The sequence below is a fragment of the Ipomoea nil genome, unplaced genomic scaffold (genome assembly GCF_001879475.1).
Source record: "Ipomoea nil cultivar Tokyo-kokei standard unplaced genomic scaffold, Asagao_1.1 scaffold1576, whole genome shotgun sequence".
NCBI classification, from domain to species: domain Eukaryota; kingdom Viridiplantae; phylum Streptophyta; class Magnoliopsida; order Solanales; family Convolvulaceae; genus Ipomoea; species Ipomoea nil.
This window is the reverse complement of record NW_017618004.1, coordinates 3,859,025-3,884,514: the sequence shown is the minus strand read 5'-3', so window position 1 is coordinate 3,884,514 and position 25,490 is coordinate 3,859,025. Positions and strand designations below refer to the sequence as shown.

The 25,490-nt window shown below is 35.2% G+C and overlaps 2 protein-coding genes across 9 annotated transcripts; one reads left to right on the top strand and one right to left on the bottom strand.

The window, feature by feature from the left end:
• Positions 1-1,700: 1,700 nt before the first annotated feature.
• Positions 1,701-20,347, top strand: LOC109190643 (DNA repair protein RadA). Of its 7 annotated transcripts, XM_019341180.1 has the most exons (16): positions 1,701-2,542; positions 2,708-2,763; positions 2,904-2,962; positions 3,069-3,140; positions 3,637-3,720; positions 3,868-3,975; positions 4,288-4,350; positions 5,122-5,202; positions 5,509-5,574; positions 5,945-6,100; positions 6,445-6,522; positions 6,692-6,730; positions 7,197-7,279; positions 7,390-7,462; positions 7,553-7,750; positions 16,285-16,299. In XM_019341180.1, exons 1-15 carry the CDS (start codon positions 1,764-1,766, stop codon positions 7,712-7,714), a joined length of 1,959 nt encoding a protein of 652 aa, XP_019196725.1. In that variant the 5' UTR covers positions 1,701-1,763; the 3' UTR covers positions 7,715-7,750; positions 16,285-16,299. The 7 variants fall into 7 exon arrangements, with proteins under 7 accessions (XP_019196725.1, XP_019196726.1, XP_019196724.1 ...); XM_019341181.1 differs by lacking the exon at positions 16,285-16,299 and having other exon boundaries at positions 6,692-6,724; positions 7,553-8,479; XM_019341179.1 differs by lacking the exon at positions 16,285-16,299 and having other exon boundaries at positions 7,553-8,479.
• LOC109190645 (ATP-dependent 6-phosphofructokinase 6-like) lies at positions 19,243-23,731 on the bottom strand. 2 transcript variants are annotated; one of them, XM_019341187.1, is made up of 13 exons: positions 23,480-23,720; positions 22,440-22,486; positions 22,307-22,346; positions 22,060-22,122; positions 21,815-21,952; positions 21,547-21,705; positions 21,421-21,474; positions 21,180-21,248; positions 20,969-21,098; positions 20,605-20,873; positions 20,466-20,514; positions 19,869-20,023; positions 19,243-19,675 (listed from the first exon to the last, which is right to left on the bottom strand). In XM_019341187.1, exons 1-13 carry the CDS (start codon positions 23,597-23,599, stop codon positions 19,499-19,501), a joined length of 1,470 nt encoding a protein of 489 aa, XP_019196732.1. In that variant the 5' UTR covers positions 23,600-23,720; the 3' UTR covers positions 19,243-19,498. The 2 variants fall into 2 exon arrangements, with proteins under 2 accessions (XP_019196732.1, XP_019196733.1); XM_019341188.1 differs by lacking the exons at positions 19,243-19,675; positions 19,869-20,023 and adding an exon at positions 20,114-20,210 and having other exon boundaries at positions 20,420-20,514; positions 23,480-23,731.
• Positions 23,732-25,490: the final 1,759 nt, after the last annotated feature.

Below are 25,490 nucleotides of genomic sequence, written 5' to 3'. Positions count from 1 at the left end.
GAGTCAATATAAATGCGGAAAAAAACATACACTATTTACAAATATTATAATTATAATTTAAGCTATTGTTAGTAGTTGTTCCGATTTGAACCTCCGGTTCACGGTTCAGGATCCATTTTTTTTCCAGTTCACGATTTTAATAAACGGAAACCCAAATATTGGGTTATGTTATGAATCATAACCGAAATTTTTTAATTTGATTGCTATAGTGTTTGGTTCAGTTCGAACCGAACCGTGGTCATCCCTACGTATAAGCAATAATTTGTTGAAGAAGAGAAATAAATAAAATATTTGTTTTAAGGGTAGAAATGTCCATTTAGTATTATCAGGGGGAAAAACCGCCACTTCTATAATAATTGAGGGGGCAAATGTGAATGCATGAATAACTCAGGTGGAAAAAGTGCTATAAGCATATAACACAGAGAGAAAAAGTGTCATTTTCCCTTATAATTATTTTCAAATAATATTGCATATATATTATTGTGGATTTGTGGTGTGATAAAAAAAAAAATTGAATTATTTAGGAGTTATCATTATCCATTATATTATTTTAACATCACCAATATTGCAAAAGGGTTTCGCAGGCTCCTAAAGCCTGAGTGATTGAGTAATCTGAATATATAGTCTCTATTTTTTTTTTTTTTCACTTAAACTTATAAATTGATAGAATATTATAATCTTCAAATCAATCAACTGCATATGTTAGATGGTTAGTTGAGTACGTGACTTGGAGAAATATAGAAAATGACTAGCCGAGCAAGTAAACAAAACCATTCATCTTAGTTGAGCGCCAACTCGAGTTACCTAACTCGACGCTTAAAACGCCTAATTGATCAATTAATCGGTCAGATGACTAAAAATCATCTAAGATTGAAATCAGCTTGACCTAGAGACGCTTAGACGGCTTTTTCTAACATTGAACATTACACAATCGCACCTTATACCCAAAAAAAAATGATTACAACTTTCACACAAAGGCAGTGCAGTTAATGATGTTTAGGGGGCGTTTGGTTCACAGAATCTTGGATTACCACCCCAGGTAATAGGATTACCTCCTGGAAGGTAATGTGAGATTTTGGGAATGTAAGATTACCTTCTATGTTTGGTTTGGATGGTGTAATATAATATTACCTTGTTTGGTTCAGGGTTATATTTTATGTTATATGGATCAATTTACAATAATATACTCAGTAATATATATATATATATATATATATATATATATATATATATATATATATATATATATAATGTTTGTGTATTTATTTATATCTATGAATGTATATCAAAGCTTAAATATTAAAAAAAAAAACTAAATATATAAATATACAAATATGTATATTTGAAATATATATTAATTTCATCACCGTTATTATTATTATTATTATTATTATTATTATTATTTTGTTATTATTATTATTATTATATTATATTATATATATTATATATTATATATTATTATATAAGGATTAGTTAATAAGGGCAAAGTTGAAATAATTCAAAATAATTTAAGATTACCTAAAAAAAAAATATGGATAATCACATTACCTTGAAATATTATCGTCACATTAGCTTTCAAATAATATAACATTACCTGATAATCTCATAACTTGAACCAAACAATGTAATATAACATTACCAGGTTCAGATTACCTAGGTAATCTAAGATGACCCGAACCAAACTCCCCTTACGATTTCGTATACCATGGAGGAAAATGGCATTCGAACGTAGCTCGAGAGTTCTTCCGGGTTCCGTTTGATAAATGATCACTCAATTCGAAATGTTCCCCGGTCTTTCTCGAGCTGCAAAACCCCTCCTAAGCCCCACCATCAATTTCTCTCGCTCTCTGCTGCAACGAGCAGACATGAGAGCATTCAGAGCGCTCCACTTCCAGAAACACCAATTCAACCCATCTTCAAACAGGCCCTTGTTAAACCCTCCAATAACTTCATGTAAATATTCCCCAAACCCTAGATTTTCCCGCCATTTATGGTCTACTCCTCGTCGCATGTCCCCTGAGGAATCGACCGCCGTTAGCCACGATGTGAACGGATGGGGTGGAGGTCCCAAAGAACAGTCCAGCATTGAGACTTTCTACGAGCCCACCACCGGCCGGGTCGTGACACGAAGAGCACAGTCCAATAACGAGGCATCTCTAAGAGAAGCCGGTTCGAGTACGGGAAATGAGGGCTCTTCGAATTCTATGAGCTCTCGTTATGAGTATGGTTCTGAGAGTAGGGTGTATGGGGAGGTTGTTGGGAGTAGAGGTGGTAAAAGGAAGGGGAAAGGGAAGAGTAAAACAGTATGGGTGTGCTCGGACTGTGGAAATACTGATGCGCAGTGGTGGGGGGTTTGTAAGGAATGTAATGCTGTCAATACCTTGAAGCAGTTCTCCCAAGGGGATGATCGTCCCACTGGTGGGCTTGGGATATCTGAAAAAGTAATAAGGTCATGGTTACCTCAACGTTCTGACAATTCGATGCCGATGAAATTGTCAGATGTGAACAAGGGGATTAATCAGATTAATTGGAGAATTCCCTTGTAAGAGAGCTTCTGTACCTGTCATATTTGCATCATGATTTCACTGTGTTGCTTGGTTAATAATTTGGTTTTCACTTTTATTTCATATAAGTTGGTACTTAAATTTTGGGAGGATTCTTGTTATGGTTACTGAAAAATGCAAATCATTAACATATCGGTATTTAGATCTGGACTCTTTGGAGCTGAAGTTGAAAGAGTGCTTGGTGGTGGTCTGGTTCCAGGTATTTAGTACATTTAGGAGGCAACATGTGTCTGATTACAATCTTTAGGGTATATGAGACCTAAAGACTAGGGTATTTAAAATTGTACGTCTCAATACAGATTTTTGATATCACTGAATCTGGATCTTTCCATTCCGTAGGTTCCTTAGTTTTAGTAGGCGGAGATCCTGGTGTTGGCAAGAGCACATTATTGTTGCAGGTATGACACATTGAAGGATTAATAAGTGTTTCAAGTTTAGTAAATATTTGAATGAATGTCGATTGTCTGCTCTGACTATTTTGATGTTGCATTCTCCTTCTGCAAGATTGCAGCTATACTCGGTGAAGGGCATGGTACAACTGAATCTGCACCAATTGTTTATGTCTCTGGTGAAGAGGTTAGTACATATCTTCTGTGGTCATAGAATAATTTGACAACTGATTGCATTTTTATATGGTGACTTGCAATATAGCTTTTAAATTTAGACCTCACCTAAAATAGTTTAGCCTTTAGGAGTTATCAGCTATGAAGCATGGACTTCTAGATGGCAGGATTCTATATTATCATAATGGTTTGCCTCAATGCATAATTTGGTCTTAACTACAGTCCCATTAATGGCCAATTATGGTTTCACACTTTCACCTTAGAATCAGAATCCATTTAATGAATTTAAATTAGGGTTGTGTATCTACTTTTGGCTAACAGTTCTAAAGGGACAAGCTCTCTATATAGTTTGAACTTCCACAAAGTGCATTTGGATTTTCAACCGAACGAGATTTGCATGAAATTGAATTTGATGCTCCTGAAAACGAAAGTTAATTTCCTCTCTGTATATACTTCTATAATGATATGAAAACTGCTGGCTTAAGGTCTTAAAATCTTTTTCATGGCAGAGCATTGAGCAAATTGGAAATAGAGCTGACCGTATGAGAATTGGGACCGAACAACTCTTCTTATACACAAGTACAGATGTTGAGGTGTAGCCTTTTGCAAATGCCTTCTTGATTTTTTGATTTAAAAAATTCTATATAGTTTATCTTCAGTTGTAACTCTCTTTAAGATACGTGCCATTTCTCTGACTTTCTGCTTAAGAATCAGAATTTTAATTTGTTGGCTTTCTTCAGGATATTCTGGAAAAGGTTCAGCGTTTTTCACCACGTGCTTTAATAATTGATTCTATTCAGACAGTTTATCTCAGAGGAGTAGCTGGAAGTGCAGGAGGCCTAACACAGGTGCAATAAGTTCTACTTTGTTGTAGCATATCATTATCATTTAGGGATCAATTGGTTAGAATAGAAGGATAATGAGAGCTCAAGTATGATAAATTAAAAGAAATCTCAAATAATAAGATTATTTGACATATTTTAATTGATTGCGGATGGAAAAAATCTACCTTTATAAAACTAAATATATGAGAAGTAAGCAATATATTTGGTAAATAAAAGATCTACTCAAGGTTTCTTGACTTTCTTCAAATGGTGGCCAATTTGTATTTGTTTGTTGGGGCGGGCTAACTGTAGTGATACTACTTGTATATGTGACAGGTCAAGGAGTGCACTGAAGCATTTCTTCGTTTTGCCAAGAAGACTAATGTTCCTGTTCTTTTGGTGAGTATGTAGTCAAGATGATGCAGGACTAACACCCTGAGCTTTTGCTATTGCCAATGTTTTTTCTATCATTATGTAATTACATTGAATGTCTTTGGCTTTTATTATATATTTTTAAAAATTGCTATCTAGTGCAATAAGTGAATCAGTGCTTTGTGATCACAGAACATATTAGTGTATCTAGAAATCTTAATGATTGTTCCTTTGTATTGTGATGATTTACTTCTAGCCACAAAGAGGCGTTGATCGTTAAAGGAATGTATGTGAATGATCCAGTTGAGATCTCGAGCAACCCATTAGGGGGTGTTGGGTTCAAAGGATGTTTTGAGATAATGTAACATTCTTGGGAATCTCATGTAACCTAAACATGTGGAGGGAACGTGATTCCCATGGGTGTTACAAAAAATGAACTAAAACAAAGTTTGAGAATTTCACTTTCCCTACAATGACCTCACGTTCCCCTGAACTAAACAAGGGATGATACAGAGTATAATAATATTCACATTCTTGAGGTTATGTGAGAATGTGAGATAACATGAACCAAATGCCCTCTTAGTGTATCGTCTTTCTATAATTACCTTAACGGCAAGGCTAAGGAGAATACTTAAGAATTTAGAGATGAATTATCTTGACATGGAGCAAACTCGTTGCAGTTACGTTATCAATTCATATTTTATAGCCAACAGGATTTATAACTTTATGTTATATACTTATATTTCATCTTTTGCTTGGTTCCTGAAAACTGTATATACACCATTCTTTCTATTTCAGGCTGGGCATGTCACTAAATCTGGTGAAATAGCTGGACCTCGTGTGTTGGAGCACATAGTTGATGCTGTCTTATATATGGAGGTTAGTGTTTCTATACTTTTTTCTTTTGCACTTTTTTAGCGGGTTGCATGGTCTGTTTTCAAGAGCATGGTTTGTTTGATTCTTTCCCTTTTTAGAATTATAGAAATTCAGTGATCTGTAATGGAGTTATGTTTTGCATTTGCATTATTTAGGTTGTGGTTTCATATAATCAAATGCTTATCTGAATTTGCTTAATAAGTGTAGAAGGACAATTATCTTCACATGCTTGGATGATCTTTAGCCTTTTCTTGTTTAGAATAAGTGAGAATTCTATTGCTAAGCTGCTTCAGCTACTAACAATTGCAGGGGGAGAAGTATTCTTCTCATCGATTACTAAGGTCTGTGAAGAACCGTTTTGGATCCACAGATGAGGTACTCAAGTGTTTTATTTTAACAGTCTGCTTCTGTTGCTCTATGCATCATCCTTTGTTTGAGCAGAAATAATTCATGATATCTTTTCAAGAGTGTTGGTGGCCTTATATTAGTGCTCTCATGTGCTATATAGACAAATCTGGAGGCAGATTTTACCTTGAAAGTTACACAGTTTTGGCACACATTAAACTTATGTTCACCTGGGGTGATTTTAAGTAAGCTATGACGCTATGTAATATCTTTAGCAATTCTCTTTTCTTATGACTACATATTGCCAGGTCTGAAGTGATTTTCTTCAATTGTGTGCATCCATGTTTTTATGTGTTAAACGTATGGGTAATCTGATGACATACCTTCTCTTTTCTATCAGCTTGGTGTATTTCAAATGTCAGAGTCAGGTTTACAAGCTGTTGCAAGCCCTAGTGAAATGTTTCTAAGTGAAGAGCATTCAGATTCTGATGTTTTAGCAGGGCTTGCTGTTGCTGTAGTTTTGGATGGATCACGAGCCTTTGTCATTGAAATTCAGGTATCTTTTTCTTTTCCAGTTTGTGTTTTGGCTTTTTAGTGGCTCTGTGTCACATATTTATCACATCTAAGCAAATGATATGTCACACCTCACTTGGAGTTGTATAGGTGGAAGAGCATTACTAAAAATAAAGAAAAGAGTAAATTTTGGAGTTGTACATCACTCATTGATAAATTAAACATTTCAATATTCAACCAGCCAGCATACAACATTACATTTGTAGAACCAAATTGAATAGTTTAGACTTAATTTTGGATTCTTAACTCACCTAGAAACCTCCATGGGTCTGCTCTTGTGATTAACATTCTAGCATATGAATACTAAACATCTAATACCCGGTGCAGGCATTGTCTGTTGCTGGCTTATCTATGTCAAGAGCAGTACAGGGTGTTCAATCAGGCAGAGCTGACTTGATTGTTGCAGTGAGTGATATTAAAAGCTTCCATAGACAGTCAATGCCAGGCTTTATGAATATCTAGTTTCTTTATATGTTAGATATTCAGCTTCTCTTTTCACCTACCATTCTAAAATGATGTCATCTAATATGCTGAAATAATGCAAATGAATTACTTTCTATTTCTATTCATGCAGGTTCTCACGAAGCAAGCTGGTCTCAAGCTACAGGAGAATGTAAACCACACACTTTCTATTATTTTCCTTTTTTGTTGTCTACATTTTTCCCAACATGTCTAGATTTCGGTTGGACGGATGGACTAATTAGACTATGCAAAAGAGAATTATGGAATTGTGGATCATAATTTATAAAAAGCTGCTTAGGCAGATTTCAGGTAAAACAGTGGTACAATATAACCACTAACAGAATGTTTAAGAATTTTATGAGTATCAAGAAACACAGAAATGAAAAAATAAAAAATGAATAGTGGGGGCTAGCTTAGCTACAAAACTATTCCTCCGTATTAATTTGAAAAGCAGTGGAAATACAATACCTATCATGGATTTTGGTTTGTTATCTAAATTGCAAATCTTTGCTAGGGAAATCCTGTGTTACTACTGCACCTTGAACTTTGTTTCAAATTTATAAAGGATCCAATTGGTTTTATCTAAAGACGGTTGTCTCCACTTGATTGATGTGCAGGGCATTTTTCTGAATGTCATCAGTGGATTTAAACTGACAGAGACTGCTGGGGATCTCGCTATAGCAGCAGCAATTTGCAGCAGGCAAGCTTTTAATATAATTTAATTTGCATTGCTCATATATCAAGATTCAAGTAGATAGTATGTTTTATTTTGCATTAGTCATCCATAATGAGAGGGGTGTATGTTGGCAGTTTCTTGGAATGTCCAGTACCAGTTGGGTTCGTGTTCATTGGAGAAATTGGTCTAGGCGGCGAACTCCGTACGGTATGTTTATGCGCCCAATCCAATCATCTCCCCTCCCCTTTTTAGTTCTGTTGTTAATATGGCCTTTCTCCACATAAATGATAAATGCAGGTGCCATTAATGGACAAAAGGGTAAATACAGTGGCAAAACTGGGATACAAAAAATGTGTTGTTCCCAAATCTGCGGTGAAGTCATTGGTAAAGCTAGAGCTTGGGGACATTGAGATTGTGGGTTGCAGTAATCTGAAGGAGATGATCAATGTTGTGTTTTGAAACCCCCTCCTATATATGTACACAATAGCCGTAGGTAGGCTAGGGATGAAAATTACTATTAAGAAAAACTTACTAGTGGAACCCCTTGACACCACATGATCCTCATAGGCTTCCCCCTCAGGCTTAGTGTGGTTCAAGAGAGAGTCATAGCCTTGAAAGCTGATCAAAGTATCAAACACAGAAATTAATTTCAAACAGGGAAGATCCCCCACGCCTAGAGAGATGGTCTTCTGAGAATATCCGCCGGCGCTGGCAATGGACGTGGTGACACCGCCGACATTTGATACTCAAGTAGTATCAGAAAAACCCTAGCTAGGGAGATGATAAGAAGAGAGTACGTTTTTAGAAGCTTTTGCGTCTTAGGGGAGAAAGAGAGAGAGAGTACGTTATAGTGAAAAATTTCAAAGTGCAGCTATACGCAGAGGCGGTTATAACCGTTAGACACTGAAGAAGCCTTGATCATAGGGATCCAAGTACGGGATCGCGTCTATATCTGAGACGTGTAACGTCATTTCCTCCCGGGGTTTGTTACGGCCTTACGGGGAAAAGTGACGACGTAGTTTTAACTCCATCAGTTTATCTCAACTGCTTTGTATTAAGTTGGTCTCTACGACGCCCGTTTGAACTTTTTTTTTTTAAATGTAAGATTATGGGAAATTTGTATCCACAATCAACACCCAAACAAAAGAAACGTTGCCCCGAGGTACCTGATGAATTGGTGGAACATGATTTTTAACATTAATTTTTAATTTATTGTTATTATAACTAATGTCCTTAATTATATTATTTGTTACCCTATTTTTTTCTTTAAATTTTTCATTTGATCTAAAAAACAATGAATATTATCAATATCTAATTTTTAAAATTTATATATAATGTATATTAGATATTTGTGTAATCATATATTATTATTATTAATATTACTTGTTCATTTTTTTCATAGATTTTCATACTAATTAATATAACAATTATCATGATATTATCCAAACATACTTTTTTTTTTTTTTTATATAATTAGTTATTTGTTTTAATATTATGGAGATGAATCATTTGTTTGAAAATAAAATTTACACCACTGTCACATATAAAATGTGACACATTAAAAAAAAAAAAAAGGTATAGGTTCATCTATCAAGTAACGGGAGAAATGATTCATTTTTTTTTTCTAAAATAAAGAAATGACGGACAAAAACATATTGAAAATGGAGAATTATTCTTCATTTTTCTATAATTTGAAGAATCCATAACTAATTCTCCAATGGGGAGAGACAAATAAATACAGTAATAGACTCATACTTCAATCCCTTAACCCTAGAACAACATTTCTAATTCATTTTTCTATGAAAACTTGAAAAAAAAAATGTAAATTTGAAAATTGGGAATATATATATATATATATATATATATATATATATATATATATGAAAAAAATGACCTAAATTATGTTATTTATTTTTATTTATTTATTTTAAAAATTAAAAACAAAATAAATGTCAACCAATAAAATTTTATTTTTATCATGCTTGCACAATATAATATAATATAATATATAATAGTAGATATTAAATTAAATTATAAACTTTTTAGATCATACATTTGAAAAAGATTTAGCTTTAATGAAATTTGAATTTGAATATACATTTATCATTTATCATTATTATTATAAAATTAAATTAAAATGTTATTATAATTAATTTCAAATAATATTGCATATTATTGTGGTGTAATTAAAATTTTGTAATAAAGTAGTAGCATTCAAAAGAAAATTTGAAAAATTTAGGAGGTTATTATTCACACCTTGACCTTGTACCAAAAAAAAGAGAGTAACTTCACACCAAAGACGGTTGTGCAGTTAGCATGGAGGAAAATGGCATTCGAACGTAGCTAACTGCAAAACCCCACCATCCATCATCCATCTCTCTCGCTCTCTGCTGAAACTCGCAGACATGAGAGCATTCAGAGCGCTCCGCTTCCAGAAACACCTATTCAATCCCTCTTCAAACAAACACTTGTTAAACCCTCCTTTAACTTCATGCAAATATTCACCAAACCTTATATTTTCCCGCCATTTCTGGTCTACGCCCCGCCGCATGTTCCCTGAGGAATCGGCCGCCGTTAGCCACGATGTGAACGGATGGGGTGGAGGTCCCGAAGAACAGTCCAGCATTGAGACACGAACCGATGACGAGGCATCTCAAAGAGAAGCCGGTTCTGAGAGTAGGGTGTGCGGGGAGGTTTTTGGGAGTAGAGGTGGTAAAAGGAAGGGGAAAGGGAAGAGTAAAACAGTATGGGTGTGCTCGGACTGTGGATATACTGATGGGGAGTGGTGGGGGGTTTGTAAGGAATGTAATGCTGTCAATACCTTGAAGCGGTTCTCCCAAGGGGAAATAAGGTCATGGTTAGCTCAACGTTCTGACAATTCTATGCCGATGAAATTGTCAGATGTGAACAAGGGGATTAATCAGATTAATTGGAGAATTCCATTGTAAGTGAGAACAGAGAGTTTCTGTATCTGTTATATTTGCATAGTGATTTCAGTGTGTTGCTTGATTAAGAACATGATTTTCGCTCATATTTCATAAGTTATATGGTTACTGAACAATGCAAATGATTCACATCGGTATTTAGATCTGGACTTCTTGGAGCTGAAGTTGAAACAGTGCTTGGTGGTGGTCTGGTTCCAGGTATTTAGTGCATTAATAGACATATTCTCTCTCTCTCTGGGTTTCTATCGATATGAATTTCCTGTGTAATTCTGTTTCTCATATATAGATAAAATGCTTTATTTGTCACATAGCACTTGGGGAATGTGTATCAAACTATCAACCACTGGTTACATTTTCAGATAATCTGTATTTGCATAAATTGAAATCACCAAAGCCACTTATTACCTCTTATGGAACTTCATAAATACTTAAAATTAAACACCGGTCAAATATACAGGATCTACTAAACCTCTGTGGCAGGATATAACAAATGTTTAGGGTTTATGAGACCTAAATACTAGTGTATTTAAATTTGTACATCTCAATACACTGAATCTGGATCTTTCCATTCTGTAGGTTCCTTAGTTTTAGTAGGTGGAGATCCTGGTGTTGGCAAGAGCACATTATTGTTGCAGGTATGAAATTTTGAAGGATTAATAAGTGTTTCAAGTTTAGTAAATAATTGAATGAATGTTGATTGTCTGCTCTGACTATTATGATGTTGCATTCTCCTTCTGCAAGATTGCAGCTATACTCTGTGAGGGGCATGGTACAACTGAATCTGCACCAGTTGTTTATGTCTCTGGAGAAGAGGTTAGCACATATCTTCCCTGGTCATAGAATAATTTGACTACTGATTGCATTTCCAGTCAAGCATTTTTATATGGTGACCTGCAATATGGCTTTTAAATATAGACCTCACCTAAAATAGTTTAGCCTTTAGGAGTTATGAGCTATGAAGCATGGACTTCAAGATTGCAGGATTTTATATTATCATAATGGTTTGACTCAATGCATAATTTGGTCTTTAACTACAGTCCCATTAATGACCAATTATGGTTTCACCTTAGAATCAGAATCCATTTAATGAATTTAAATTGTAGGGTTGTGTATCTACTTTTGGTTAACATTTCTAAAGGGACAAGCTCTCTATATAGTTTGAACTTCCACAAAGTGCATTTGGATTTTCAATTGAACAATATTTGCATGAAATTGAATTTGATGCTCCTGAAATGAAAGTTAATTTCCTCTCTCTATATGCTTCTATAATGATATGTGAATTGCTGGCTTAGGGTCTTAAAATCTTTTTCATGGCAGAGCATTGAGCAAATTGGAAATAGAGCTGACCGTATGAGAATTGGGACCGAACAACTCTTCTTGTACACAAGTACAGATGTTGAGGTGTAGCCTTTTGCAAATGCCTTCTTGATTTTATGATTTTAAAAAATTCTATATAGTTTATCTTCAGTTGTAACTCTCTTTTGGTGCATTGGTGTAATGCAACTATGCAAGTGGTTAAGATATGTACCATTTCTCTGACTTTCTGTTTATGAATTGGATTTTTAATTTGTTGGCTTTCTTCAGGATATTCTGGAAAAGGTTCAGCCTTTTTTACCACGTGCTTTAATAATTGATTCCATTCAGACAGTTTATCTCAGAGAAGTAGCTGGAAGTGCAGGAGGCCTAACACAGGTGCAATAAGTTCCACTTTGCTGTAGCATAACATAATCATTTTGGGATCAATTGGTTAGAATAGAAGGAAAATGAGAGCTCAAGTAATGATAGATTAAATGAAATCTCAAATAATAAGATTATTTGACATATTTTGATTGATTATGGATGGAAAATGTCCACCTTTATAAAACTATATAAATGAGAAGTAAGCTATATGTTTGGTAGATAAAATATCCACTCAAGCTTTCTTCATTACTCTTATGTCAAATTGTGGCCAATTTGCATTTATTTGTTGGGGCTAGCTAACTGTAGTGATACTACTTGTATATGTGACAGGTGAGGGAATGCACACAAGCATTTCTTCGTTTTGCCAAGAAGACTAATATTCCTATTCTTTTGGTGAGTATGTAGTCAAGATCATGCAGGACTAACACCCTTGAACTTTTGCTATTGCCAATGTTTTTTTCTATCATTATGCAATTACATTGAAATATTGAATATCTTTGCCTTCTGTTATATATCTTTAAAAATTGCTCTCTAGTGCATCAGTGCTTTGTGATCACTGAATGGATTAGTGTATCTAGAAATCTTAATGATTGTTCCCTTGTATTGTGATGATTTACTTCTAGCCACAAAGAGGCATTGATCGTTAAAGGAATGGATGTGAATGATCCAGAGCAACCCATTAGGGGGTGTTGGGTTCAAAGGATGTTTTGAGATAATGTAACATTCTTGGGAATCTCATGTAACCTAAGAATGTGGAGGGAACGTGATTCCCATGGGTGTTACAAAAAAAGAACTAAAACAAAGTTTGAGAATTTCACATTCCCTTGAACTAAACAAGGGAATGTGATATAATAACATTCACATTCTTGAGGTTATGTGGGATAACCTGAACCAAATGTCCCCTTAGTTTATCAACTTCTATAATTACCTTAACCTTAAGGCAAAGGAGAATAATTAAGAATTTAGAGATGTGTTATCTTGACATGGAGGACATGTTGCAGTTACGTTATCAATTCATATTTTATAGCCAAAAGGATTTATAAGTTTATGTTGCATTTCATCTATTGTTTGGTTCCTGAAAACTGTATATACACCATTCTTTCTATTTCAGGCTGGGCATGTCACTAAATCTGGTGTAATAGCTGGACCTCGTGTGTTGGAGCACATTGTTGATGCTGTCTTATATATGGAGGTTAGGGTTTCTATACTTTTTTAGTCTGCACATTTTTAGTGGGTTGCATGGTCTGTTTTGAAGAGGATGGTTTGTTTGATTCTTCCCTTTTTAGAATTGTAGAAATTCAGTGATTTGTAATGGAGCTATGTTCTGCATTTTGCATTATTTAGGTTGTGGTTTCATAATCAAATGTTTATCTGAATTTGCTTAATAAGTGTAGAAGGAGAATTATCTTTACATGCTTGGATGATCCTTAGCCTTTTCTTGTTTTGAATAAGTGAGAATTCTAACGCTAAGCTGCTTCAGCTACTAACAATTGCAGGGAGAGAAGTATTCTTCTCATCGATTACTAAGGTCTGTGAAGAACCGTTTTGGATCCACAGATGAGGTACTCAAGTGTTTTATTTTTAACAGTCTGCTTCTGTTGCTCTATGCATCATCCTTCTTTGTTTGAGCAGAAATTATTCATGATGTCTTTTCAAGAATGTTGGCCTATCATTTGGCATGAGTAGCTGCATCATCCATCCTTATCATTTGGCATGAGTAGGTGGATTTACAAATGTAGAGAATATTATTAAATGATCCAACTGAAAGATGAAAACAAACAAACATTAAATAGAAGGAACTAGAATGGCTGGTTGGCCGTCCTCGATGAGTTACTGAAGTGATTTTCTTCAATTGTGTGCAGACATGTTTTTATGTGTTGAACGTATGGGTAATCTGATGACATAACTTATCTTTTCTGTCAGCTTGGTGTATTTCAAATGTCAGAGTCAGGTTTACAAACTCTTGCAAACCCTAGTGAAATGTTTCTAAGTGAACAGCATTCAGATTCTGATGTTTTAGTTGGGCTTGCTGTTGCTGTAGTTTTGGATGGATCACGTGCCTTTGTCATTGAAATTCAGGTATCTTTTCTTTTCCAGTTTGTGTTTTGGCTTTAGTGGGTTGTGTCACATATGTATCACGTCTAAAGCAAATGGTATGTCACACCTCACTTGGAGTTGTATAGGTGGAAGAGCATTACTAGAAATAACGAGAGTAAATTTTGGAGTTGTCTATCCCGCATTGATAAAATACATTTCAATATTCAACCAGCTTACAACATTACATTTGTAGAACCAAATTGAATAGTTTTGACTTTAGACTTAAGCTTGAGCTTATACACACACACACACACACTGCAAGAATATATATTGAATATATACTGCAATAACTTCATTGGATGATCCTTGGTGTGGATGATCCATGACTGTTCAATGGAGATTTATCTGATTTGCTTGTTCAAATCATGGTGTTATTGGTGTCTCTGAGGAGTCCAGTTGTGAAGTTTTCTAAATGGGTGGTGATGAGCCGGTGCAGGTAAAAAGATGAGAAAGTGGTTATGGTGGTAAGATTGGTGTGCTCGAGGGTAGTGAAGTTTGTCTTATTGGGTTACAAGGGTTAAACCCTGTACAAAGTCCAACTGGAAATTCAAATCAGCAGAAACAGGCCATGTCAGAAAAAATGGCAATGTCATATGTTAATTTATTTTACATTAGATGAATAGAGGAACAAAATTGGCACATCAGGACAGCAAAGGATGGAATTGAAAATATTTTTCTTTCAAGGACTGAAGGAGGACTACATTGATAACAAGCATGTGTGGGAATAAAATAGTAGATTTACTCAGTAAAGGAAGAATTTTGTTGAGTTCTATATTGTGAGGTCTAAGCTGGTTAATCATTTCTTAACTCACCTAGAAACCTCCATGGGTCTGCATTTGTGATCTTGCGATTAACATTTTAGCATATGAATACTAAACATCTAATACCCAGTGCAGGCATTGTGTATTGATTGCTTATCTGTGTCAAGAGCAATCGTGGGTGTTCGACCAGGCAGAGCTGCGTTGATTGTTGCAGTGAGTGATATTAAAAGCTTCCATAGACAATCAATGCCAGGCTTTATGAATATTCTAGTTTCATTATATGTTAGATATTCAGCTTCTTTTTTCACCTACCATTCTAAAATGATGATCATCTAATATGCTGAAATAGTGCAATAAACTGCTTTCTGTTTCTATTCATGCAGGTTCTCACGAAGCAAGCTGGTCTCAAGCTAGAGGAGAATGTAAACCAAACTCTTCCTTAATAATTTTTTTAATTTCCTTTTTTTGTATTTATTTTCTTGTTTGTTGTCTACATTTTTCCTAACATGTCTACATTTCAGTTGGACTTTTACTTGTGGATGGACTAGTTAGACTATGCAAAAGAGAATTATGGAATTGTGGATCCATGAGATTCTGGTACAATTATTTATGAATTAAAAAAAAAAAAAGGCACTTTGGCTGATTTCAGGTACTGCAGTATAATATAACCACTAACAGAATGTTTAAGAATTGTATGAGTATCAAGAAACACAGAAATGAAAAAAAAAAATAAAAAATTAAATGATAGGTACTGTTGAATCATGATAGTGGACTAGCTTAGCTACAAAACTATTAATTTTAAAAGCAGCGGAAATACCTATCATGGAATGGAAAATCCATCTAATCTACATCTACTTGCATAATGGAAATCTTTGGGGGAAATCCTGGAATGGGGTAGAGCCTTGGCCATTTTGCTAGGGAAATCCTCTGTTACTACTGCACCTTGAACTTTCTTTCAAATTTTATAAAGGATTCATTTAGTACAATTGCTTTTATCTAAAGACGGTTAGTGTTCCATGTACAGGGCATTTTTCTGAATGTCATCAGTGGATTTAAACTGAAAGAGACTGCCGGGGATCTCGCTATAGCAGCAGCAATTTGCAGCAGGCAAGCTTTTAATATAATTTTCATTGCTCATATATCAAGATTCAAGTAGATAGTTTGTTTAATTTGATATCTTTCAGTTGCATCTGTAACTGCGCCATCCCTAATGAGAAGCGTTATGTATGTATTTTGTGTATGTTGGCAGTTTCTTTGAATGTCCAGTACCAGTTGGGTTCGGGTTCATTGGAGAAATTGGTCTAGGCGGTGAACTCCGTACGGTATGTTTATGCTCCCAATCATCTGCCCTCCCTTTCTAGTTTTGTTGTTCATATGGCCTTTCTCCACATAAATGATAAATGCAGGTACCATTAATGGACAAAAGGGTAAATACTGTGGCAAAATTGGGATATAAAAAATGTGTTGTTCCCAAATCTGCGGTGAAGTCATTGGTAAAGCTAGAGCTTGGGGAAATTGAGATTGTGGGTTGCAGTAATCTGAAGGAGATGATTAATGTTGTGTTTCCAAGCCGGTAAAGCTCCCCAACAATTGGTTGAATGAAGCGAATAAAAATATAAATTGAAATAACTGCAAGTAATTTAATAATGGAAAATGCTCTTTTCCCCGCCAGATTTTCCCTTTCAAACTTTCTCCCAATGATGTGACTTTCATTCATTGGGTGCCAATGAATTAGCTTACCCCCACCACATTAGGAGGAAAAGTTTTTAAGGGAAATTCAGGAGTTTATAGCATTATTCTTTAATAATTACTGAGAAATTCTAAGAATGTAGTTGATGTGGATTCTGCTGACAGGAGCACATAAATTGACACTTTAAAATGTGAGTTGTGTCAGTTTAGCTCATAAATTTAAATTATCTTGTGGACTGCGAGACTGCTGGAGTGCTTCTGGTCTTATGGTGAGCTTGGAGGGTTTTACTGATATTGAAGAGTGGGCTTCCTATACTATAATATTCAGAATCTTGACAAAGAAAAAGGGAGTCTGCTAGTAATGATTTGTTGGGGAATTTGGGAGGCTAGGAATGAAAAGCTCTGGAACAATGTTTCTCTTTCATCTGCTCATATTCTGGAGATGGTAAAAAGCTTTCTCTATAGCTGGAGAGATCGCGCAATCTCCCCATTTTGCTTCAACTCGGCAGACCCAGATTGTCACATGGTCTCCTTCTCCTACAGGTTACAGGTTTTGTTATTGACTGTCTTTGATTATTCAAATAATATGATATGATAGGGCTGGGTTGTGTGCTTAGAAACGAAACAGGTGAATTTCTTGCACGCTGTGGAAGGGGAACTTCACAGTATAAGAGAAGCGCTTTCATGGATAAGGGTCTCAAGTGGAGTCTGATGCTAAATTGATTATTCAGGATCTTGGATCTTCAACACTTTATGCTCCGGCTGCTGTAATTTATGACAACATTCATGCGTTGAGGAAAAGTTTTGATAGAATTTTCTTCTCTTTTGTTAAAAGATCAAAGAATGTAGTAACTTATGTTTTAGCTAAAGGTGCTTGTTCTATGTTTTATTGTTTTTCTTGGACTATTTACCTGACTCCTATCATTTTTATAGTTTAAGGCTTGATTTACATTAATATATTTCTCAGTTTTTTTTTTTTAAAACTTATTTAAGTGTATAAATTATAACGTGTACTTTTTAAACGTTTAATTATGATTCTAAAAGTTTTAATTTTATTTCATATTTTTATAATTGGTAAATTATATTTGGTTAGTTATAGAGTTGAAATTTGAACTTCATATAAATTTAAAACTTACAATTTAAAAAATTAAAATTAATAAATTTAGTTAATTTAGAGTGTATTGATGTTTTTTGCCACTCTCAGACTAAAGGTCTGCTAGTTCACCTTTTTTTTTTTTTTTTTTTGAAAACAAACAATTAACTTCATTTCACTTAATACATCACAAAGAAATGGGGAGGAATCAGCCTCCATTCCCTAGCAAGTCTATGGGCTGCTCTATTCATAGAACATTTTACAAAAACAAAGCTAACATCTATAAGGTTCTTAGCTAGTTATCTAATATCCTAAGGATGAGGTCAAAAGAGGTCCAATTTGCTGTAGTTGTAATATTTTCAATAACTATGAGAGCATCAGACTCCACCTGAACCATACGAACACCCAGAGACTATCCAATTTAGAGCCTCTCTAATGTCAATAGCCTCTGCCATCCGTGGTTGATAAAAACCTTTCCAACGTGTCTCCCTAGCTGCCACAAAGCTGCCATCACAATCCCTAAGAATAAAACCAAAGCCTGTAGCTCTTGAGTGAGTGTCCACATTGAGCTTAAGAGTACCTTCAGGTGGTTTCGTCTAGGTGGGGTGGTGCGTGGGTACTGAGGTGGTTGCTGCCTTATAGTGGATCCCTTTCCAAGCATTGAGATAAAATCTAGCATCTCTGAGAATAGCACTGTGATTAGCTTGGATGTTATGCCATAGCTTCTGGTTTCTTGCATTCCGCAGCATCCAACAAGTTGTCAAAAACAAATCCAAATCATCCGCAGTCTCCACATCCTGGCTGCATAAGCAACAAATTAGAGAGTAATCCACCCGTCTGCTACGTAAGTTATCAGCTGTAGGAATTGAATGAAGAACATTCTCACAGGCCTGCCATGCTCATTTTTACTTTCGGTGGCAGAGATAGCTTCCAGATGCTAGGCCATTTTTTGTAAGGGTCCAAGATGACATCTCCATTTAATGCCTTATAACAACTCTTGACTGAAAAAATGTCCTTCTCTTCCTTGCACCAGATCAGCTTATCATGATGTCCAGAAACCGGTAGGGGGATGTTCATATTATTGTGTGTCTTCCTCATTGAAAATATCATCAATTACCTCTTCATCTCAACCAGTGTCGTTGACGGACATAAGAGACGGAACTTGTAATGTCATCAAATCCCAAATTACTTGGCTGCTGGTTCACTTATAGTTGTTGGGCTTGCCATTATTTAACCAGCTTAGTAACAAAGGGGAGCAGCAATTATATCGTGGACCATGGTCCAAAAACGGTGTCATTTCTTTAAGTAAAGAAACAGTCGCCGTTACATCTTAACGGAGTGCGTATTTTTAATGTGTTAATTACAAAATGAAACTATAGTGTATCTCAAATGAAATTGTCTCACATATTATTTTTATATTATTGAATGAAACTGTAGTTATATCGAAATGAAACTATAATTGTGTTGAATTTAAACTGCATAACAATTTCACATATTTGAGTGTATAATGTCGAACGAAAGTGTAGTTATATCAAAACGAAACTGCAATGTATATAAAATGAAACTGAAAATGTTATACAAACAAAGGCTACTTTATACAGAACGGTGCGGGTCAGGTGCCGTTTCTTTTAATTAAAAGAAACGGTACAGTTTTGAAGTCTAAACTACAATACATTGTCAACCGTCCACAGTATAATTTGCCCAAAGGGGAGGCCAATTTTCAGCAGAGTATTAAGGGAGAAGGACTAAACAAGACAAAGACCCCCTTAATTGTTTATTTATTTTCTAGTTTTACCTCACCATTTCCTGAACTCTGTTTACTACGGAGTATTACAGAATAGGTTCAGTGAAAAAAAAAAAAAACTGCTTCTGGAAATGCTATATACAGTATCTGTAGAAGCTAGAAACTGCTTAACACATGATTGGGAGCTTGTTCTTGTCCAACTTCTGCAAAATTGATTTTCTCTCATCATAATCATCATCCTGTGAGTTTGGGGTCTTCACCATGTGAATTCTCCTCCCCACCATTTTCCCCATCTAATAACTCTGTTTGTTGAGCTTTTAAGTCCAAGAAACTTGGTTGATTGGTAGAAGAGAGGACTCTTGCCCACATCCTGTCTGTTATCACCACCCTATTTTGTTTCCCTATTATACGCTGCAAATGGAGCAATGCCATGAAATTTAACAATATATCTTATGAATATGAATATGAATGCAACCAGGTCCGTCAAGAAAACAACTTTTATTAATGTTTGGCATATATAGCATAGAAGCAAAATATTCTTATCAAGAATTTCTACAATAATATGTGAAGAAGATGAATTTGAGAATATTCATCAAGTACTTACATGGAATGGTATTTGAGAATGCCTGCCATTGACAGGGCCTACCACAAAGCCAGTGTACCCAGCCATTGCACTGTGAATGGCACTTTGAGCAAGAAGCGTGCAGTAGATGTTGTCTGATGCATTACTCGGAATTGCACGGATCATGTATGTAGGATCTGGCACATCACACTGTTTAGTTCAAAAATCTTATGGAAACAATTTGGAAAATGAGATAACTAAAAGTTGCATTTTTGTCCCCAAAGTTTGACACTGGCACCATTTTAGTCACTTGTGTATCTATAGCACATATATAACCATAAAATTTGCAACATGGCAACACTTTTAGTCCCAAATCCCAATAACATTTAACTTTTAAACATGAAAGTATTTCTTTTTTCTTTTTATTTTTAAACATAGATGTTACTTCATCAAGGTTTTAGGGTATTTGTTTTAAGAAATAATAGCTAAAAAGATTATACTAATTAGTTAGTAGACTTCTAAGTGTCACTGCAATACAACCCTTTATTGGTAAATATAAGCAACTAAATTGGGTAAGTCTTCAACTTTAGGGATTAAAAGCATATTTAGTCTTGAAAATTACGTCTACTAAATACGAACCTATATATTTGAGATTTATATCCAACTTCCTCTGCTTCTTAAAATGTTCCTGCAGTAGTACAACAATACTATGAACACAACATACAATATAATAGCACATGGGAGACGAGACATCAACTATATATATATATATCAATACCTTGATCTTTTGGGATAACCAATGCCCAACATCTGGGAGCAACTTGTTCCCAGATTGATCCTGTTGGTTTTTGTCTTGCATGCTTTCAGAAAGCAGCAGCTCACGTCCTGCTCCTTCTGCAATTACAATGACCATGTGCCCGTTTTCCCAAAGTCTTCCCTTTATGTATTCAAAGAGTCCGCCGGGTCCTTCTAAATGGAAAGGTGATTCGGGAATCAAGCAACAGTCTACATCTCTGCTGGCAAGAGTAGCATACAATGCTATGAATCCTGCACAAGAACCAAACCATGTATGTATAAATTATAAATTAATAAAAACACTCTTGTTTTCTTGTAGTAAGCAAATGACTGGATTCAAATCATACCACTATAGCGTCCCATCAATTTGACAACACCGATCCCATTTTCTGCACTTTCAGCCTCAACATGTGCAGAATCAATTGCTCTTTGAGCTTCCTCGACAGCAGTGTCAAAACCAAAGGATTTGTCAATAACCTGATTAGGCACAAGTTAGTGTTTCACCTTAGATGTTGCACAAAATAGCATCAATCTGTTACAGAAAATAGATTTGAATACCGGAATGTCATTATCAATGGTCTTTGGTATTCCAACTACTGCAACTTTGAGACCGCGCTTTCGAATTTCCTGTGAAACAGAGTGCAGTATAAGCAATGCGTTTACATTTTAAATAAATTATTGCTATTGTCAATGGGTTTAATCAAATGGTTCCTTCTTTTGTGTAGCCAAGGATTCTCAAAGATGGAAGACAATGCTGAAACTTTACATCGAAGCTAGAGTGTTGTCAATCATATACTACCTCAAAGATCACAGAAGCTCCTTTCTGGGCGCCATCTCCTCCAATTATGTAAACCTAAATCTCATTCAATCAGTATCCAATAATAATTCCAGGAAAGCTAGTAGTATACCATAGAAATTTAAGTACCTGATTAAAGCCACGGTCTTGAATGCTGTCAACTATTTTTGATGTATCACAGCCCCCTTTTGATGTCCCAAGAATGGTACCACCACGTTTATGAATGTCGTTTACAACTTCAGGTGTTAAAGGAACAGTATTCCTGGCGTAGAAGCCTTTAAATCCCAGCTAGGAGCATAGACATTAAACTATTAGCCTCTTCAAGTTACATATTCCCTCCAGACATAGAATATACATATCTTCACTAAATTCTGATATAATCATCACTGTTTCTTACCTCTATCCCAAGAACATTTTTCACACCATACATGTAGTGTAGACTACACACTAATTCCCTAATCACAGTGTTTGAACCAGGGCATAGACCTCCACAAGTTACTATGCAAGCTAGCACATCATCAGATTTAAAATACACCTGATACAAATTCATCAAGCTTCTTCGTCATTCACTTGGAGACCACCAAAAAAAAAGACAACACAGTAAAAGTCCAAAGGGAGAGAGATCTGATTAAAAAATGTAACCTTTTGACGGGGACCAGCCCGTCGAAAATGAACCCCTCTTCTGCTAGTTTTTTGAACAACAACCTGCAAACAAGACACGATCATACAAGAATATTTTATGCATCATATTTGCCTTAGAGCAAGTACCAGTGCATGCAGATCTTAAATCTGTGCCAATAGCACAATGAAATCTCAGCCAAATAATGGAAGAGAAATTTGTTAAAGCGCCCATATGGTTATTATTAGACAGAACAGGTGAAACAGTTACCTTCTCGGCAACACAATCATCCTCGTCAACAAAATATTGCCTGGTCAAGAAGAAAAGCACATCAATGAAATAAACGAACACAATCTTAAACTAAGAAGAAGCACAATCCTAGTAGTCAGTTAGCCAGGCTTACTTAACAAACGAATAGGAAGGGTTGTCTTGCAGTGGATTGGGATAATTCTGCAACAAAAAATGATGTCGCATAATAATCAGTACAGTCTATTTACAACTCATTAAAAAAGTATAATAAAGAAGGGAATTTCTCATCTTCCAAGCATGTAACTAAAGCCGCATTTGAACACAAGAAGTTAAAAATAATTTGTTTCCAATAGGATCAAGGGCCCAACATCCCCTGGCTAGCTGCCCTGGACCCTTCAGACCTTCACCCAATAATTTCTCTGCACCTGCCACCCTTAATTGTCATACCACTACGCCAAAAGTTATAGCTAGTGACGAATACTTTATTCCAAAAGCTATAACTAATAACAAATAAACAACTTTATTCCAAAAGCTATAACTAGTAACAAATACACAACTTTATTCCAAAAGCTATAACTAGTAACAAATATACAACTTTATTCCAAAAGCTATAACTAGTAACAAATACACAACTGCATAACCAATTGTTATGCCGTGGAACCATGTCCACCGTGCAAGGTGGACACGGTTCTATGTTCATAATTACTGAACTCTATGTTCATAATTTTTGAACTTCATATTCACAATTATTGAACTCTATATTCACAATTAAACTCTATGTTCATAATTATAAAACTCTATATTCATAATTTTTTAACTTCATATTCACAATTATTGAACTCTATATTCACAATTACAGAACTCTATGTTTATAATTATAGAATTCTATATTCATAAATCTATGTTTATAATTTCTAAACTCTATATTCACAATTATAAAGAGTTTTGGAATAATTTGCCTAACTTGTTGAACTTGGCCCATAGGCCTCCGCCCAACAAAACGTAATGCAATCAAATCCAAGATCACCGCAATTGAAACGAAATCCTACTCAATGCACAATCTAATAAACTAACAACAAATTTAAAATATACAAACCAAGATAGCAACACAATACAAAAACTGATGATGTACGAAGAAAAGTATTACTGAATAGAAAACAAACAAATTGGGGAATTGAAGGAAGAGATAGATACAGGTAAGTTGGGGATGAAATCAGACAAGTGAGGCACGGGTTCCAGCACATAGCCAGCAGCATCTCCAGTCATCAGCGTGGGTTCATAGTCGTCGTTGAAGTTGCAGTGACCGTTATCCATGTCTGCAAAATTTTCTTCTGTTTTCTGCGGTTAGATGTACCAGTAGAAGCTTGAGAAGAAAGCAAACGCAATGGAGAAGAAATAGTTTGCGATAGTGTCGGGTATCGGTCGGGTAGGGTCCACGAGCTGAGGCTTTATCAGTTCTCTGCCCCGTCTGTGTACTTTTGTCACCTGTATTTCTGTAATATAAAACGTTCAGTTTCGAAATTCCCTAGGGGCGATAAATTGGCGCCCACGGGAAGGTGCTACAATAAAACACCGGTTGAAACAGGCAACTTTTAATATGCAATGGCAAAAATAGAAAGCTTAAAATTTTTGAAAATATTTTCTTTTATAGTTGGTCAATGTAAAACGCAAGTGTATTTGTGTTTCTCGTATTATACGTGAAACGCAATTGCTACTTGCGTTTCTTGTATTATACGAGAAATGTCAGTGTTATTTACGTTTCTCTTTGGCTGGTCTCGGTCAAGGGAAGCATCGTTATGGTAAGGAGAGATGCAAGTCTCACTTGCGTCTCTCCTTACCACTTGTGTTTATGAACTTATGTGTCTTGTTCTTAAATTTCTTAATTATATATACTCTATATATATTCAATTACATTTTTCATTGTTATATTTATGTCTTGATGAGAGTTAGGGCATAAATTAGCTAGAGCACCCACATTTGCACTTAGTTATTGTAACTTGGGAGATTGCACTTTAGCTATGAAATTTTATTAGAAAAAGTGTCAAATTGACCCTCTAATACTAATGCTTAAAAATGCAATACTAATTAGGAATAAAATATTTGTTACTTATAAGAAAAAATGTAATACTTTTGAGGGGAATGTAATATTTAAGGTTGAATAGTTACTTATAACAAAAAATGTATGTGATGATACTTTGATTCAAAAAATATAATACAATCAAAATGTAATATTAAGAGTTGAAGAGTTATTTATGATAATAAAAAAAATTGTAATACTTATGTGGAAAATTCAGGAAAAATATATTGCACTTGTAAAAAATCTGACCCAGTCTTCGACTGAGGATCCATGAGACGGTATCATAAGAGAATTTGTCATATTTTTTTTTTAGTACTACTGACTCTGTTACAATGCAATATTTGATTATAATTACTTTCTCAACATACTGAAGCACACAAATAGAATTTGTCACATTTATAAATTTACTATTTTATATATAATAACTTAAATTGTATATGTAGTTATTAATCAATTATGCATGCTTAATTAGTGTATTACTCCCTCCGTCTCATTTTATGTATCTAGTTCGGTTAACGAGGCTTGACTGAAGTTATTTTTAATTCAATTTTTCATAATATTAAGTTTAGAATTAGTATACAAAATTTATATATTTAGAAAGTACACTAAAAGTACTATTGCAGACAGACTTATTTGGAGGCCCTTAGGGTTGTGGATTCAACCTTTGGAAGAAGACTTATTTGGAGGCAGGAAGACAAGGGATTGGGTTGAGCATACTGTTAAAGGTTTCGATTCCTATGCTTGTAGCTTCCCCTCCTTGATCACAGCACACTCCAAGGTGGGAAAAGCCACCTCAAGGGTGGCATGCACGAAGTCAACATTGATGCAGCGGTGGCATGCACGAAGTCAACATTGATGCAGCGGTGGCATGCACGAAGTCAACATTGATGCAGCGGTGGACAGACACTTCTATCCCGACTTCACTGGGGATCGAACCCAAAATTAATAGTTCCGTAAACCAACACCTTATCCATTGGGCCATGAAGTCTTAACATTTTATAAGTTGTAAAAAATCTCATATAATTTTTGTATTTAACTTCTGAGTCACATTGTGTGTAACCAGTCGTTATATCATAGACTGCACATGCACCGCGGTAAAAAACGGCGCCGTTTCTTTAAGTAAAGAAA

What these genes read in the sequence shown, in the direction of transcription:
- LOC109190643 (XM_019341180.1), top strand. Translation starts at nt 1,764, where the DNA reads ATGATCACTCAATTCGAAATGTTCCCCGGTCTTTCTCGAGCTGCAAAA. An exon ending in GAGCTGACTTGATTGTTGCA is followed by an intron (nt 6,523 to 6,691) that starts GTGAGTGATATT and finishes CTATTCATGCAG; the next exon opens with GTTCTCACGAAGCAAGCTGG. An exon ending in GCAGCAGCAATTTGCAGCAG is followed by an intron (nt 7,280 to 7,389) that starts GCAAGCTTTTAA and finishes GTATGTTGGCAG; the next exon opens with TTTCTTGGAATGTCCAGTAC.
- LOC109190645 (XM_019341187.1), bottom strand. Translation starts at nt 23,599, where the DNA reads ATGGATAACGGTCACTGCAACTTCAACGACGACTATGAACCCACGCTG. An exon ending in ATGATTGTGTTGCCGAGAAG is followed by an intron (nt 22,123 to 22,306) that starts GTAACTGTTTCA and finishes TCTTGTTTGCAG; the next exon opens with GTTGTTGTTCAAAAAACTAG. An exon ending in AAAATGTTCTTGGGATAGAG is followed by an intron (nt 21,706 to 21,814) that starts GTAAGAAACAGT and finishes CTATGCTCCTAG; the next exon opens with CTGGGATTTAAAGGCTTCTA.